The following is a 17,500-nucleotide window of genomic DNA, read 5'->3' as shown; positions in this document are numbered from 1 at the left end:
TGTGGTTTTGGGCAAGTCTAGTGCATTCGTTCGTGATATAGGCATTGGGTTCAACCACTCTATTGCAGATGCGACACAGCTGAGACACTTACTCATTCCTAATGTTGAACCTCTAGTTCGTGGTCAGAGCTTGGTCCTGCGCCGCCAGTATAGTGCTTTCGGTCTCTTTTTTTTAAGGTTCTTTTCATCAGCCAATCCCACGTATGTTTTGCCAGCAACTTCTGTTGCGGCTACATAGAATTGATTGTGTAGTCCCTTGTTCCTAAATGCTTCTTCTTGTCCTTTTTGCACTTCTTCCTATGAGTTTCCTTTTTTCTCTACTTTCAATACCTCCTCGTTCCTAACTCACTAGCAAGGTTTCCTTACTTTGGCCTAGGTATCTTTGGCCTAGGTATCGATACGCACGCAGTCTTCCACAGCTATCAGTCCCCTTCCTCCATTTGCTCTCTTCATTTATAGGCGATCAGTGTCTGAACGAGGATGATGGGCTCCATGCATCGTTAGGAGCTTGCTTGACTTCCTGTCCATCTCCTTTAGCTCCTCTTCTGTCCACTTCAGGATTCCAGCGCCATAATGAGATACTGCGATTTTGTGCGAGTTTATTGCCGAAATTATGTTTCTGGCATTCAGTTTTGAAGTCAATATTCTTCTCACTTGCTGCAGGTATTCTCTTTTTGTCTTTTCCTTCATGTCGTGATGTTTGATTCCATCTGCCTCAAGTATTCCCATGTATTTATAGCTGGATTGAGGTTGAATTGCCTTCATCATTTCACCACTTGGTAGTTATATGTCTTCTGTCCTGGCAAGCTTTCCTCGTCTCATCACCATCGTAGCACATTTTGAGAGTCCAAACTCGACCTTAATATCATTAGAGAAAATCCGCACAGACTGGATTAGGCTGTCAAGTTCTGCATTAGTCATTACTATTATTATTATTATTATTATTATTATTATTATTATTATTATTATTATTATTATTGTTATTATTATTATTATTATTATTATTATTGTTATTATTATTATTATTAAGGCGGTGGACTGACAGAATCGCTACCTCACCGAGCAAAATGCTTGTTTCGTCTGCCGCTACGTTCTAAGTTCAAATTCCGCCGAGGTCGATTTTGCCTTTCATCGTTTTGGGGTCGATAAAATAAGTACCAGTGAAACATTGGGGTCGATGGAATCGACTAGTTCCTTCCCCAAAACTTTTAGGCCTTGTGCCTTTAGTAGAAAGGATTATTATTATCATTATATGTTTGCCTTTTGCTTTGTATTTATACAAGTTGGATCCAAGTCTTACACAGAGACCTCAAGAGACAACAAGTTAGAAGTTCATGTTGGTGTTATGCCTAGGGTGTCATATATTTGGTTTTGTACATAGTATTGTTCTAGGGAATGTTTAAGAAGACATAAGAAAATTATAAGTTTGTTTTAAAATTTGAGATTACATAGACAGTATTTTACGTAGGATTTGGGCAGTTCCCATGCGCAATATCTTTTGAATTTCTTTCATTTTGGGGCTTTCTGGTATCTGAGCTAGGTAGCAATCAGCACCTTTTGCTATCATTCCCAGGGCAGCTATGAGAACAGGTATTGTTTTAGTTTTGAGGTTTCACATTTTACCAATTTCTATTTCAAGACCTTTATACTTACTCAGTTTTTGGTAGATCTTGACATACATTTATATCGATTGGGACAATCATATCAATGAGGAGGCATAATTTTGGTCTGAAGTCTTTGAATATATCTTATGGCTTATTTGCATCTATCTTTCTGTCAGTTTGAATGGTGAAGTTCCAGAGGAGTGAAATATGATCATTTTCAAGTACTGGAGGTGATTTGTGTTCCCATCAGTTTTTATCATGGGGCGGCACAGGTTTTTTTCAAATTACCAGGTGAATATATTGTGCTGCTACTGCTCTATCATGCCTGTTGAGATACTCTATAGGCCCAAGAAGACTGCATATGGGGGAAAACATGATCAATGGTTTACTTTTGTTGTTGACATACACGACATGTTGGGTAGCAGCCATTCTTTAATATATTGGCCTGGTAGTTCCTTATAGGTTGGCATTGATCTTGGTCTATTATTGTAAACCCTTCTGTTTCTGATTTCAAACCAGAAGCCACTCATCATTGATAGATAAGGGCCTTGTCAATATCGGCATTATTCGCTCTCTTTGGGTATTTGCCATTGAGAGGTTTTTCTTGCTATTTATCAGTAAGAATATTTAAGGCAGCAGTTTTAGCACGGGTTTTCATACACTTAGCTTTTTCTGTGCTTGTTTCTAGTACGTCTAATTCTGGAATTTGTTGTATTTGGAATTCACTTACTGAGTATGATGCTTTCTTGTTTTCATGTTTTGAGACAAATTTTAGCATCCAGTCATCAAAGTTTTTCAGGTAGGTGTCTAGGCCAATTGTGGGAATCTTCATTGTTAATTCCAGTTGTAAAAGTCCACGGCCTCCCTCTTTTCTTGGCAGATAAAGTTGTTCTATATTTGCCTTAAGGTGGTGCATTCTATGCATTGTCAATAATTTTCGTATTTTTCTGTCAAGATTACATATTCCAGTAATTGACCAGTTAATGATATTGAAACTGTAAGTCACGACCGTTTTGGGTATTGCTCTTACCCTGCGATAACATTCTCTTCTGATCCTTTCCCTCATCACTGATCCTTTCCCTCATCACTGATCCTTTCCCTCATCACTGATCCTTTCCCTCATCGCTGATCCTTTCCCTCATCACTGATCCTTTCCCTCATCACTGATCCTTTCCCTCATCACTGAATGTTTGATTCCGCCCCCTTCAAAACCTCCTAGGTATTTGTAGCTACCTGCTGATTCTAACTCATTGGTGGCATTCTGCTGGTCAAGGTTAACATAAAATTCCTGCATCTTCAGCATTAAGAGATTCATTGTCACTGTTCAAAGTCAGTGTGGTTCTCCATGATCTCATACTTACAGATAAAAAGTTTCGCAGTGTAGGTGCTATTTTATACCTTTCCAGACATTTTAAAATCCAGCTATGTGGTAGATTATTAAAAGCTTTTTATAGTTTATCCAAGTTATCGACACATTTTGTGTCGTTTGTGACAATCTTCCGAGATCATCTTATTGATGAGTAGCTGCTCTTTGCAACCATAAGACCCACGTTTACATCCTTTTTGCTCATTAGGGAATATCCCACTTTCTATTAAGAAACTATAGGTATATTCAGTGAAGACAGATGTTAGAATTTTATGCATTGTTGTTAAGCGGGTTATGGGTCAATAATTTTTTTGTTCTTTTATTTCTTCATTTTTAGAAGAAAGAATTTACACCATTAACTATCCAAGAGGAAATCATAGTAGGTTGTTACAAAACAATGTTGTAAAGTTTTGTTAGAAGTCCATGGCTTTCTGGGAAGGCATCCAACCAGAAATTAGGAATTTTGTCCTTTTCTGGAGGTTTCCATTTGCTTGACCTCCTGAGAGCAGATCCTACATCTTCTACTTTGATACCTCCCTAAGGAGTCTAAGTCTGTAGATATTCTATCAATCCAAAGCGCCTGTTCATTGTGTATTGTTTCTTCGGCCCAACTTTTATTTCAAAATTCCTGCACTTCTCTTTTTGACGGGACAGACTTTACTGTAACTGGTATTTTCTCTATCTTCCTGTAAAAAAATTTTGGGTTATTCTTGAACAAGTTCTTGTCCTTGAAGAATCTAACGAGCTTTTCATACCTTGCTGTGCCGGCGGCTTTAGCACATACCTTTTGCTTGATGGAATCGATGTCAAATATGGTTTTCATATTATATTTTTTATTTAATTTTCGGTTTTTGTTGGTTTGATACTTTTGTCAAACTTAAGTTTTTTTTAACATTCTATGTAAGACATATGTAGCTGAATTTGGTGTTGAATACGCTCTTGCTAAGAAGGCTTTTTGTGGCAGTGTTGTTTTCCAATCTTTTCACCACATAAAATCGTTGAGACTTTCGCGGATGCATAGTACAGGTGGTTGAGATCTGTAATATCAACATCGTTAGCTGAAATTATATCCTTAAGTGCAAGGCGGATTTTACTACTTATTTTCAGGTTTTTGGTTAGAATTGCGAATTTTGGGGAGAGTGTCGCATTCATTCCTACTGGTTTCTTTGATTTTCAGCCAGTCAATCATGGTTTGATTTTTTAGATCATGTGGTTTTGTTGGGTCAGTTTCTGTGTAACTTTCTTCATCAATTTGATTTTCATCTGCCTTAGACTTTATGGTTGGATCACAGAGTATTTCCCTTTGCTTATCAGTTACATTAACTCTTTCAATCATTATTGCATTTTCATCAGCCCTGGGCTGGTCTATAATTATTTCCCCTGTAGTATCTTCTTCAGGTGCTTTTCAGATGCATCTCAGAAGAGCGACTTTAATAGCACAAGCAGATATTGAAGTTGCGCTAACATGCATCAGGGATGACACCGAGTACATAGCGAGGAGCAGACAATACGGTATCATTTCAGTGCATTTTAAATCAGAAGCCCTCGCTAAGAAGCACTCAATGTTCCATTGCAAAACCAGCAAGGTCATTATGTACCCCTCCCACATGGGAAAAAGAATAGCACATTTCCACATTCCCAGGATTCATCCAGGACTTGATATGTGGTGTCTTCTGGGATGCGTAATCTAGCAAGGATCAGATACCGTTCCGATAGAGGTGACAAAATCTGCCAGAAAGGACTGGTTCGGGGTTGACCTGGAGATATTTCTCCAGATCAGGCCACAAAATGTAAAAAGAATCTCGATCCACATCCGTCTCCAAAACGGGACGGTAATACACATAATAACTGAGGGCAAAAATCCACATTGTTTCGTTTGTGGAGAAACAAGCCTTTGTGAGCCTTCTGCTTTCAACTGATAAAAGGTACATGGGATCTATATCTTCTGGAGGAGATACCTCAATCCTTTATATATTAACCAAAATGAAGTGGATTGACAAAATCTACTTATTGTTTTGAACCTGTTGAAGACACACGAGATGTCAAAATATCTATTATTATTATTATTATTATTATTATTATTATTATTATTATTATTATTATTATTATTATTATTATTATTATTAATATAGAAAGGATTGAGGTAACTCCTCCTGAAGATATAGAGTCAAAATTAAAAGAAGAGTGCCATTTGCTATCTTGTGAACAATATTTCGACATCTCGCGTGTCTTCCACTGGTTCAAAAAATAAATTTGTCAATCTACTTCATTTTGGTTAATATAGAAAGGATTGAGGTAACTCCTCCTGAAGATATAGAGTCAAAATTAAAAGAAGAGTATTATTATTATTATTATTATCATTATTATCATTATTATTATTATTATTACTTCCGTGTTAACGAAGGCGAGTGTATTGTTTTCGGTTGTCTTTGTTCGTGGACAAGATATCTCAAGAACCGCTGGATAAATTCGGATGAAACTTATTTGGCCTCGTGACTGGCACGAACTGATTAGATTTGGGGATAGATCCGGTACTGGACAAGGATTATGGATTGTTTTTTGTTATATTTACTTTACTTTAGACGAAATCTTTCAAATCTTTCTCTGATTATCTCTCTTATGTTATATAATCTCCCGTGTCTTATATTATCTCCCTCATATCATGTATTATACATACATATTAACACATTACAGTATACTTACATATATACCTTATTCTATACATCGATCTAAAACAACAGGAATACTAAAGGAAGGCCGAAATTTAAGAGAAGAGATAACCAAAAGGTCTCATGCTATTCATTTTAAAATTCCTGCGTAGAACTTATTATCATTATTTCTACTACTTTGTAACTATTTTGAATGGGGAATTTGTTAACTTTGACTTGTATTAGATAAGGATAAACTATTTATTACTATTACTAAATTTTCTACAGCTGCTTTGAGATGAGTCATCTTTCTAAAAAATAACCTAACCAGTGTTTCAAAACTTTTGCGTATTGACTCCCCAAGACCTATCGATATGTATGCGCGCAAGTAAATATTTTCATTACCCAGACAATACACACACAGCATTACAAGTACGGTCCGCACCCCTACCTTCACACTCCATGACTACCATTGGGATCTGTTTTTTTATTACCCATGCGAGTCAACATAGAGGGGACAATATAATGTGATCGGGGTCACATACAAACGGATGATATAATAAAATTTTACATATCCAATGAAATCGAATGAATTACAACACAAGAAATTACAAATAATAAATTACAAACAATAAATCACACGATGAGGTGTTCAAAACAGGTATGCTCCGACCCCACGAGCCCTGTCTTTAACACCGACTTATTGGTAGTCACACAAGCGTGCTCACGCAGAGCTTTTCACTCCCAACATGCGTGCTACACGCGTCCATCGTTTTTTAAACTCACTCTCTGACAAACACCTCCTTTCCAGCTACACCTTCCTTTTCAAGTGAAAAGGCGCAGATGTTTGTCACGATACCTTTCATTCTCGACTTCCATATCACCTCTCTCGCAATTGCTACTACTACGAGAAAACAATCTTGGACAGGCCGTCGGCCCCGGGTGACCGTGTCTCATGAGTTTATCTCGAACGAGTAGGGCTCCTCGGTAACACTGCCAGACCAAAGACTTGGAAGTTATCCAGTGTCTTCGACCCGAACGTTCTTCGGAACAGGCTGTCTAACCAGGGTCCTTCCCAGGGCATCATTATTCCCAGGGCATCGTCATTTCCAACCTCTACCAACCTACTATAGAAAGCCGCGGTGGTACCGAAACCACTGACATTGCCTGCGTTGCAGAACTGGAGAAGCGCCTTGCGGCACTCCGTATACCAGGTACCCAACTTCCATCTTCGGCGAATCGAGTCTACCACCAAAACTAGTAAAGCTGGGGAACATCCGTCTAGCAAAAGACCACACCCGTTCACCATCCAGGTAGAGCCAGAGATGCCTCAACCTCAGCGCATGCTTGCACATCAACAACCAAAGCATTCCTAACCCACCCTTTAACGGCTTTTGACAGCAGATAGAACGTCTTAAAGTGGAGCGGAGTTCTTCCACAAAAAGCGAAAGATCTTCCTCTCCAACTTGTTTAACCACGAATCTGGACAAGGCACGACGGAAAGGCGGTAAACGATGACCGATGCGATAAGCACATTGGCCACCTCCACCCTCCCTTTCAAGGATAGCCACCGGCAAGACCAGGTCCTGACTGTGTGGGTCACCTTGATCGAAACCTCAGACCAGTTCTTTTCTATCAGGAGATCTGGGCCAACCCAGATTCCTAGCAACTTAATTGGGCCCTCCGTCCAGCGTCCTACGACGCTATTCGAAGGCATCGACTTGCCCCTCCAGGTGCCGAGTTGCAAGCCAACCAACTCTTTTCCCGGTTAATTTTTGCTCCTGCCACCGTCTCGTAAACCTTAATGGTTTCATCTACTTGATGCAGGTGTTCCATCTTGGTCACGATGATAGTGATGTCGTCTGCGTATGCTGTAACTGATCCTCCACCTCCTGGATTCGTCGAGATACCGCTCAGCTTTCTCAGTAATGGTTCCAAGGCCATCACATACAAAAGCGGAGAGAGCAGGCACCCTTGGCGAACCGACCGTTTGATGCAGAACAACTTTGAGAAACAGTTGTTCACCTGAACGATCGAATCGATGTTGTCGTACAACTGTATAATCCATCTGAGGAAACCAAGACCCAGTCCGAACCGCGCGAGAACAGAAATCAGGTACCGATGGTCCACTCTATCGAATACTTTAGCTTGGTCTAAATGGACCAGTGCTCCGCCCTTGCCAGATTTTTTCCATACCCTTCTACAGTGTAGCGTATAAGATGAAGATTATCCTGGATGGTTCTGCCGGGGACTGCACAAGTTTGTGCCCCTCTGATCAGGCCATCCGCGACACGTCTCAATCTTTTTGCTAACACTTTGGCCAAAATCTTCATCTCTGCGTTCAGCAGAGTGATGGGCCTGAAATTATCTATATTATCCCCCTTGTCCGGGTCCTTCCTGACAAGCGTCACAACTCTCCGGCGAACAGATCTGGGGATAAACCCATTCTGCTGCCAGTTCGCATAAACGCTAGCCAGTATGTTCCCAAACAAGTCTGGCATACTTTTATATAGCTCGTAGGAAAGACCATCGAAACCCGGCGCCTTACCACCGCCGCAGTCCGCTATGACCTCAATAACTTTCTCAGGTGTGATCGACCCTTCACAACTCTCCGCATCTTGTCCCGAGAGACGCGGCAGACCGGTGAGGAAGTCCGTAAGGTCCATCCTGCAATCCGACCCATCGCTCCCCACGAAAAGCTGGGTGAAGTGCTCCTGAAAAGTCCGACACATCTCCTCGGGTTCGTTTATCAAGTCACCTTGCGCATTCACCACAGCTCGAATTATGGAATCATTTCCACGTTGAGCTTCTACAACTCGTGCCCATCCAGCGGCCTTGATTCCCTCGCTCCCCATTGCACGAAGTCTAGCTCTGACGATACACCTCATGTGTTTGGGTTCGAGGTGCTGGTTTTATTCCAGTCTTTTCACCTTCACCTGGGATGCGTCGCCAGCTGTCGTGGCTTCCTCTAGGGCCTTAACTAATTCATTTTCTTTCCTACGCCCTCTAGCCACTAATCCTATGCTATATCTAATAGACTCGAATTTAATGGCTCTTTTGAGGGTGTACCACCATTTGTTGTTGGTAATGGAACCGGTTAACGCCCTCTGTACTAGTAACTTAATCCGGCTCCTATACTCCTCAATCGCAAAAAGGGACTTATTGAGTTTACAGTAGCCGGAACCCTTACTATATATCTTATCTATGTGCAGTTTACAAGTTACCGTCTTCTGGTCACTGTAACTGACCAAGTGGAATTGTGGACGCGTAAGTATTTCTTTATCAAATTTTCTAATAAGTATCCTATCTATGTAAGACCTAGAAGACCCTTCGCTATTTGACCATGTCCACAATGGAGCGTTCGGGAATTCTAGTCTGTAGGGATCTACTAGCTGAAAGTGACTTAGTAGACTCCGGAAGCCTATGTTCGGTTTTCTATTAAGATTCGAGCCAACACTATCCACTCGCGCATTGAAAATAGTGTTAAAGTCTCGTAACACAACTACTGAACGTGACGTGCCTAGAAACTCCTCCAATTCTCGGTAATAATCAATCTGACTTGAATTAGGTGCATAAACAGCAACCAGCCTGATTTCCTTACCACAACTGAACGTCAGATCTAAAACGACCAGCCTACCTTCTGGGTCAGAAAAAAATCAACTTTTTCTCTGAAACTCGGTTTCTTTTAAGTAGGACCAAGACCCCACCCCGCCACCCGGCGGGCCTGGAGAAGCGAACCTCTCATAGCCACTCAGGAGCGGGATCAGATCCCTTGACCCCTTTAACCGAGTTTCAGTAGCAACAATGACATCTAAACCTTGTGTCCAGACGTCATTTAGGAAACGTCCTTGTTTCCAGCTTGACGCGAGACCACGTACATTTATACATCCTACGTGAACAGCCATTAAAGTGACTTACCTCAGTCGATGTCTGGAGGCGGAGGGTTATCCGCCTCCTTTTCTTTTTCTCGGGCTCGCGTTGTCGGAGTGATGAGGCCCTCATATAGATTATCAGTAATGTCCAATCTGATAGGGCCTACATTCTCACGAAATTCGTTTGCCAATATTTTATAGTTTTTCTTATCAGTCTTAAAGATGTGAAATCCATTCAAGCTTTCTGGGTTGTCTATTTTTTCTGCATGAAGCACTGCCAGCCGGTTCACTAGATCTCGATTCGAGCTGCGAACCGCCATGTAGCAGTTTTCTTCTTGTCTCTTTCTTGATTTTTTAAATCGTCTTAGTTCACTTATTTTTTTCTTTTACTTTTCAGGGGAGGGTGGATTCATTTTCCTCTTGTAGTTTACTATTTCACACCGCTCGCCTGCTTTTTCATTTGGTACAGGTGTTTGTTCCGCCGGCGTTACTGTAATCTCTTCTACCTCCTTTGTTTTCTTGTTTTCAGTTTCCTTGCAGTCCGCTCTGACGAGGCCCTTTTTACCACACTGGAAGTAACGAGGTTGGCGACCCTCTACCACGACCACTAGTCGGGTCTCACCAACCTCGATAATCTCTGTTATTTGTTCCAGCGTGGTCTGTTCCGTTTGTATCACAATTCGCAGGCTCTGGCCATGCCAGTTGCGTGGCTCCATCACAGCAGCTTCCAATACAGATATTCTATCTTCTAGGCCCATAGTAACTGCCACGACGAGCCACTCTGGGTCCACCTCAGGGGGAATGTTACTTATTGTAACCCTTGACGTTTTTCTGCCCATATATATGGGCAGAAGCACCACCACTTCTGTTTTTAACGGGTCGACTGAATGGAGTCGAGCTGCTTCTTCTGACTCCATTCTTACTTCGACGGTTGCATACCGCCTACCTCTGTTTACGTACTTTACGAGGTGCCATATAGGCTTTAAACATTTCTCAATTTCACTTTCTACGACGTAATCTATTTTCTTTTCTTCCACTTTGTAAAAATTAGAGTTTTCTTCTCTACCTCTTGTTGGATTTCTTTTGGAGGGTCTACTTTAACTTCATTCCCCTCCTTCGAAAGTATTTCCTTGTGTTTATATAAATTGTTCAGGTCCAGAATTTTAGCTTTTGTACCTGCCGCAGCAGCAAATCTATTTTTTTCGTTTTTTCTTCTCATTGTTTTCTTCTATTTTTCCTTTTGTAATTAAACTTGCAGCTTCAATGTTTCTTCTTGACGTCGATGGTCTCGGTGGGGTATTATCATCTTCATCAGTTTCTATGAATGTTTTTCAACATTTTTTCTACTTCTTCTTCACTCAATAATATCTCCATATTTGAGCTTGCCATAATGCAAGCTTCCCCTCACGGGGGCAAGACACAAGAAGAAAGTCTTCAAAAACAGTCCAATAGTCCCTCTTTTCTTGGCAGGTAAAGTCGTTCTATATCTGCCTTAGGGTGGTGCATTCTATGCGTTGTCAACAATTTTCGTATTTTCTGTCACGATTACATATTTTAGTAATTGACCAGTTAATGATATTGAAACTGCAAGTCACGACCGGTATGGCTAAAGTAGTGATCGCTTTGATCCTGTTTCTTGCATTCAGCTCTGTCGTGAGTATTACTCTTACACTACGATAACATTCTCTTCTGACCCTTTCCCTCATCATTGAATGTTTGATTCCATCCCCTTCAAATACCCCTAGGTATTTATAACTCTCTGCTGGTTCTAACTCCTTTGTGAAATTCTGTGGGTCAAGATTAACATTGGATGCTTCTGTCATTTTTCCAATGACAAAGGTAGCTTGAGGCCAAATTGCATCCTAATGTCAGCACTGAATTGTTTAACAATCGCTAGTAAGCTCTGTATTATTATTATTATTATTATTATTATTATTATTATTATTATTATTATTGATTGAGAGAGCAGTGCATGCCATCAAAGTGACACTGGGGTTATTATTATTATTATTATTATTATTATTATTATTATTATTAGTAGTAGTAGTAGTAGTAGTAGTAGTAGTAGTAGTAGTAGTAGTAGTAGTAGTAGTAGTAGTATTGCTGGACGAAATGCTTAGCGGTATTTCGCCCGTCGCTACGATCTGAGTTCAAATTCCGTCGAGGTCGACTTTGCCTTCCATCCTTTCGGTAAATTAATTACCAGTTGCATACTGAGGTAGATCTAATCGACTGGCCCCTTCCCACCAAATTTCAGGTCCTGTGCTTGTAGTAGAAAGGATTATTATTGCTGTTGTCATTATTATTGTTTTTGTTTTTATTGTTATTCATCTATCGACATGTGTTGCACATCGCTCCCGTAAGTCTGCTGTTATCTATATTGTCACACATTCTTATACATTGTGCATTTGTTATCGTTACATAGATAAACAAACCCCGATCTTGAGGCGCTGGTTAGACTCTCACCATCTGTAGCATTTAGAGTCTATCTTGATGTTTGTTTAGGCTAAGTTGCCCCTCATGTTTTGCTAAAAAATGATAGTGAAAGAGAAATGTTCGTCCGCTGAAGGGAACAGCCGGTCATCCGAAGAGAACAGCCAAGTCATAAATAGCAAACCCACCACTTCCACCTACATCTTTAACGAAAAAGACAACAAAGAAAACGAACCATTCAAACCCACTCTTAGCGATTTCGTGGAAGCGACCCGACAAGTAAATAAAGACATCTTTATAAACGAAAGTGGATTCAAGAGAGTTAAATGTATGTTGGAGGAATGTGAGAAAAATGTGGTACTAAATATTTCAAGAAATGTCCAATATGAAACTAATTTTCGGCTAGTTCTACATAAAACAATTGGAGCAAAGAGTAGGGAAGTAGAGCTGACAACACACCAGCAAGTTGAAGTATGTTAAAACCAATTTGGAAGAGCAAAACCTTTATAGCCAGTGAGATTCGCCTCAGCTGCAGTCAAAAATTATTCTACAGTTACCCTAACGAGTGACGAACTCATCCTCATCCACATTCACCTTGGTCAAAGGGTATTTAAAGTAAGAATACTAAATATACCACCAGAAATAAACATCTACTGGTTGGTAGCTGAGATTGTCTTCTACGTAGAAGAGAAAACCACAGTTCTGTGAACATAGAATCCAGAAGCAGAACTGGTTAGGACTGAGCATGCAAGCAAACCAGTCACGAGTAGAGGCCATCCCGAACTTCATAAGTCTACCGGAGTGCACAAAGCTTCACATGGTTGTTGAGAACAGAGAGTCAAGATGGCACAAAGCTTCATGTGGCTGAGGACAGAAAGTCAAGATGTCACTTGTGCGGGGACTCAAATCAGTTCAGAGATTTCTGCCCACAACAAAAGAGAGAAGTCATCCCCCCCACTCCCATCCAAATTTGCCAACACCACCACAACACGAGCAGAAGCAGATGACCACTACAGCTGCAAAAGCAACAGTAACAGAAGTAGCAGTTACTGCAATGACAGTACCACAGACAACAGCAGCAGCAACAACAAAAACAACAGTAGAAGCAACGGCAGAAAACAGAACAAAGAAATCCCCAACATCTATGGCTTCCATACACCAGAGAGCAGAAAAAAACAATGCATCAGAATCCCTAAAAAAATTTTTTTAAAGATTTAACAACAGAAAAACAGCAAAACAACTCCGTACTACTTGTCTCTCCCGTGTTCGGAGCAATCAGACATGACGTACAGTGAGGGGGATGACGAAGAGCTTAAATGTCAAATGATCGGTAGATCAAACAAAATTAAAAAAAGCAAAATAACACCGGCATCAACACGATAAAGTGGCGGCTATGACCAGAGTAGAGAGACGTCTTTAAAACTAAATACACAACTACCCCGCGCAACAACAGCCACACCAATACCATCAGCAACAACATCATCCCCATCACTACCCTCACCACCACCAATGTCACAGACACCGCCATCACAAGCACAACCCAATTCACAAACAGCTCTCAGATTGTACGTCCCAACACCATGAAAAATCAAACATTTTCAACTACACAGCAATAAACATGAACAATAAATAAGTAATGGAACACATACAACCACGCACACACACACGCACATACGCGCGCACACACTCACACACACACACACACACACACTGACTTCATCACGACAACAAAAATACCAAGTCAGCAGAGCATCACAAAACACATGCAACACCATAAAATCTAAATATTCTGAAGGAGTAGGTTCTTTCAAGAGAGACATCAACAAAAGATTGTGCAAAAAACTGCTCGTGGAAACATCCACATATACCCCCGGGAACGGAACATCCATCTCATTCTCGCCAATGAAATCACTGTAAATAGCCTTTTCCGCTTCTATACCTTAATCTGACTTGGCCTTGCTCAGAATAGACAGTATAAATTCATGTAGCCTGGAGCTACCTTGGAAACAAAGCCATCTTTTTTCTCTGCCTGTCTTATCTTCAACATCCCAATGAAATTGTTCATGCTTTCTTTTCTTTACCTCTTTCAGTTTCATTCATTCTCAAGTGCTTGTACAGTGCTTTATCTTTGCAATCTTCCATCCTACGCAAGCCTGACCTTACTTCCAATAATAATTTAAGGTGTATACTTTCAGTGCTGATATCAGAATGGAGTTCGGACTGAAAAAGTGTGGTGTGTTAGTTTTGAAGAGAGGCAAAATCAATAATAGTGGTTCAGTGGCATTTTTTACATACCATGCTATGTTGTTTTCTTCTGCTCTAATACGGTGTTCGAATCCAAAAAGTCCTCTTTCCCTTCTTTTTCTTGGTACATACAGTCTGTCTGTGTCACTTTCTGGGTGGAGTATCTCACATCTAATCAGCAACTTCCTTGTCTTTCTGTCTAAGCTGTTCGTCTACTGCCCATGCGATTACCCCTGCTCCATATCTAAGTAGCAAAACCGTCCAGTTGTTGATCGCTTCAATCTTATTCCGTCCGTTTAATTTTAACTTCAGGACCAATCTCAGTCTGCGCAAGTACTCCACCTTAATTTTTCTGTCGTTTTTCTCCATCAAGTTACCCATTTCCAATATCCCCAAGTACTTAACACACCACACTTTTTCAGTCCGAACTCCATTCTGATATCAGTACTGAAAGTATACACCGCATCAACGAGGGAACTGACTTGGGATTCCTCTTTACTATAAAGTTTGAAGTCATCCATGAATAACAAGTGATTGACATTTTGTTGGCGAATACATACCCAGCAATTGCTGTCCTCAGAATCAGTGCTAGTGTTATCATGCACAATATAAAGATCAGTGGGAACAGGTAGTCCTCTTGGAAGATGCCTCTCCTGATTTTTATTGTCCCTAAATTTCTTCCATATGCTGTCTGTTTCGTCCTCCATTTCGCCATACTTTTCCAAGCAATCGCTCAACATGCTATGCAATACCAATAAGTGCATACATTCCATAATCCAAGAATGTGGGATCATTCCGCAAGCCTTACGATAATTGATCCATGACATGGCTAAGTTACTTTTCCTCCTCTTGCAGTCTCTAAGTACCGTTTTGTCTACCAGGAGTTGATCCTTGGTACCTCTGCACTTACACTTGCAACTGTTCTGGTCATGTGGCTTGTTTTAGTGTTGTTATTTTCACTGTATTGAAAGCGTTTTACGTAGGATGTGTGGGATGCATAGCGTAGCAGTGCTGTTTTCTGTATGTTACATATATTCGTAAGACCTGGTGTTTTGATTATGCATTTGTGTGTATGTTTTTCAGTCGTACATTATCCACCTTTTATTATAGGGATTGTTACTGTTTTCAGGTTCTACATTTGGTTTATTTCTACTCCCAGATCTTTGTATTTCGAGAGTTTTCCGTTTCTTTTAGCGATACATTGTTATCAATTGGGATTGATATGTCCACTAGGAGGCCTTTTTGCCTTCTTCATTGTCTCTGACAACTATATCGGGTCTATTAGCATTGACTTCTCTATTTCTATCCTGCAGTCATTGTATTTCTGTTTTTATTAAGTGTTTTTGGTGATCTTGTGCCACAATTAAAAGTTCTTCAGTCTCTGCTTTGAGCACCGAATTTCTCAACTAGCTTTGGGATTCCACTTTGTCTATTTTATTTTCTGTTTAGCTGATCGCAGCATTCGCCAAGTAAAAGCAGATATTGTGGCCTCTCCCTTGTATTTTTCGGCAGGAAACAGTTTTTCTTTTTTTATTTTGTTCATGCTTTGTGGTTATTTGTCCCAGCTTTCTCTAAGTTAGATATTTCTATAATCCTATGCTGAATATTTTACGGTAGTTTCCTAGTTGTATAAGGACTATAGTATTAAACCCGCTAAGGACAATACCCATCATGGCTGCAGTCCAATGACTGAAACAAGTAAAAGGTAAAACGTAGTCTATGTAAGTTCAGTTCCTTTTAGTACTATTTTCTCTATGTTGTGTGTATGTTTAAGTCCGTGAGTTTGATTATGAATTTTTCTACACCACAGTAATAATGGAGCTTCATGATAATATTTCTTATTTCTATTTTTACCTATTCAGATTGAACAGAGAAAATACACCCCAAAATTGGAGAAGAATGTCATCATATATGAATTTAACAGACGGTACGGAATATAATATCACCATCGAAGAACTCAACAGACAACAAGTTTTGATAAGACTTCCGTTTACTATTTTAATTGCATTAACTATGACCACAGGTTTGGTTGGAAACATTTTAACTATTTACGTTTACGGATTTCGTTTGAAATTATCACCAACTTATCTGTTTGTCGTGATGCTATCTTGTGCTGATTTAATAATATGTGCTTGTGTGACACCAGCTCGTATTGCTCAAAATATTTACCCTATGATGACAACCTGGGATATACTGTGTCAGTTCCATTTGTGTTTAGCAGTTTTCACAGGACTTTGTAACTATGGTTTTCTACTGGCCATTGCAGCAGAGAGATACAGAAAGGTATGCCAACCACTGAAGACTCAAATAACTATGAGAGCTGCAAAAATCATCATAGCCTGTATTTTTATTTTCTGTGCAACACAGGGAATTATGACTCTTTTTTATTATGGAAGTGTTAAGAAACCAACTAATTATCCTGGTATATATTTATATTTTTGCTCAGCAAAGGACGACCAGAATCCTAATTATTACCAACTAGGATTCTTTGGTTTCTACAATCTCCTAGCAATGGTTACGTTCACCCTTCTCATTTTTCTGTATACCATAATTCTTCGACATATGAAGGTTATGAAGAAAACAAAATGTGTCAAATCACAACAAAATAGAAATAGTGCTACAAGCATTCCCTGTCCCGATGAAATTCAACAGAAGTGGCTTAACATACCAGAAACTGTTGATTCTAATCGATTACCTTCGAATCTTTCTGTAGAGGAAGTGGAATTGTCTAATACCGAAATGTCATCTAAAGTCTCCTCGGATGAAATATCAAAGGTATATACGAAAAGTATTGCACCTATTAGGGCTAAACTACGGGAAGTGAACAACGAAAAACGAGCAAAAGAACGAGCCGACAGGATAAAGCATACCACTATAACGATGATGATGATTACTGTAGTTTTTATAGTGACATTTTTGCCTAGCTTTGGCGCCATAATGATAAATTCGCTGATGAGGTCATTAAATACGACTTCGACAACATCAATTTTGTATTGGTTCGCACGACACACTTTTTACATCGCTTCTTGTTCAAATCCCATTATCTACGGCTACAGGAACCCAAATTTTATTGCTGAAATTAAAAGAATGCTCGGAGTGAAACAGAAATAAATCGAAACGGATAGGTCACATCAGTCAGAAATATGTATGGATACGAGAAGTTACGAAACTGTAACAGAAATTCCTGACAGATACACAGCTGCTGCTGCTGCTTCTTCTTCTTCTTCTTCTTCTTCTTCTTCCATCTCTCTCCTATCTCAGTATATATATATATATATATATATATATATATACACACACATACATATTGTTACGAACGCCCGCACGCGAAGC

General features: G+C 39.9%; 1 protein-coding gene across 2 annotated transcripts in view; it reads left to right on the top strand.

Moving 5' to 3' along the window:
• The window catches only part of LOC106869683 (G-protein coupled receptor 22), a 39,254-nt gene extending 21,760 nt beyond the window's left edge, over positions 1-17,494 (top strand). For both annotated transcript variants that reach the window (XM_014915511.2, XM_014915512.2), the window contains exon 2: positions 16,030-17,494. In XM_014915511.2, the coding sequence (XP_014770997.1) occupies positions 16,030-17,278 (1,249 nt within the window). In that variant the 3' untranslated portion in view covers positions 17,279-17,494. The remainder of the gene's footprint in view (positions 1-16,029) is intronic.
• Positions 17,495-17,500: the final 6 nt, after the last annotated feature.

Source organism: Octopus bimaculoides, chromosome 11 (genome assembly GCF_001194135.2).
Source record: "Octopus bimaculoides isolate UCB-OBI-ISO-001 chromosome 11, ASM119413v2, whole genome shotgun sequence".
Lineage (NCBI taxonomy): Eukaryota > Metazoa > Mollusca > Cephalopoda > Octopoda > Octopodidae > Octopus > Octopus bimaculoides.
The sequence above is the reverse complement of the archived record's forward strand: the minus strand, read 5'-3'. Positions and strand labels throughout refer to the sequence as shown.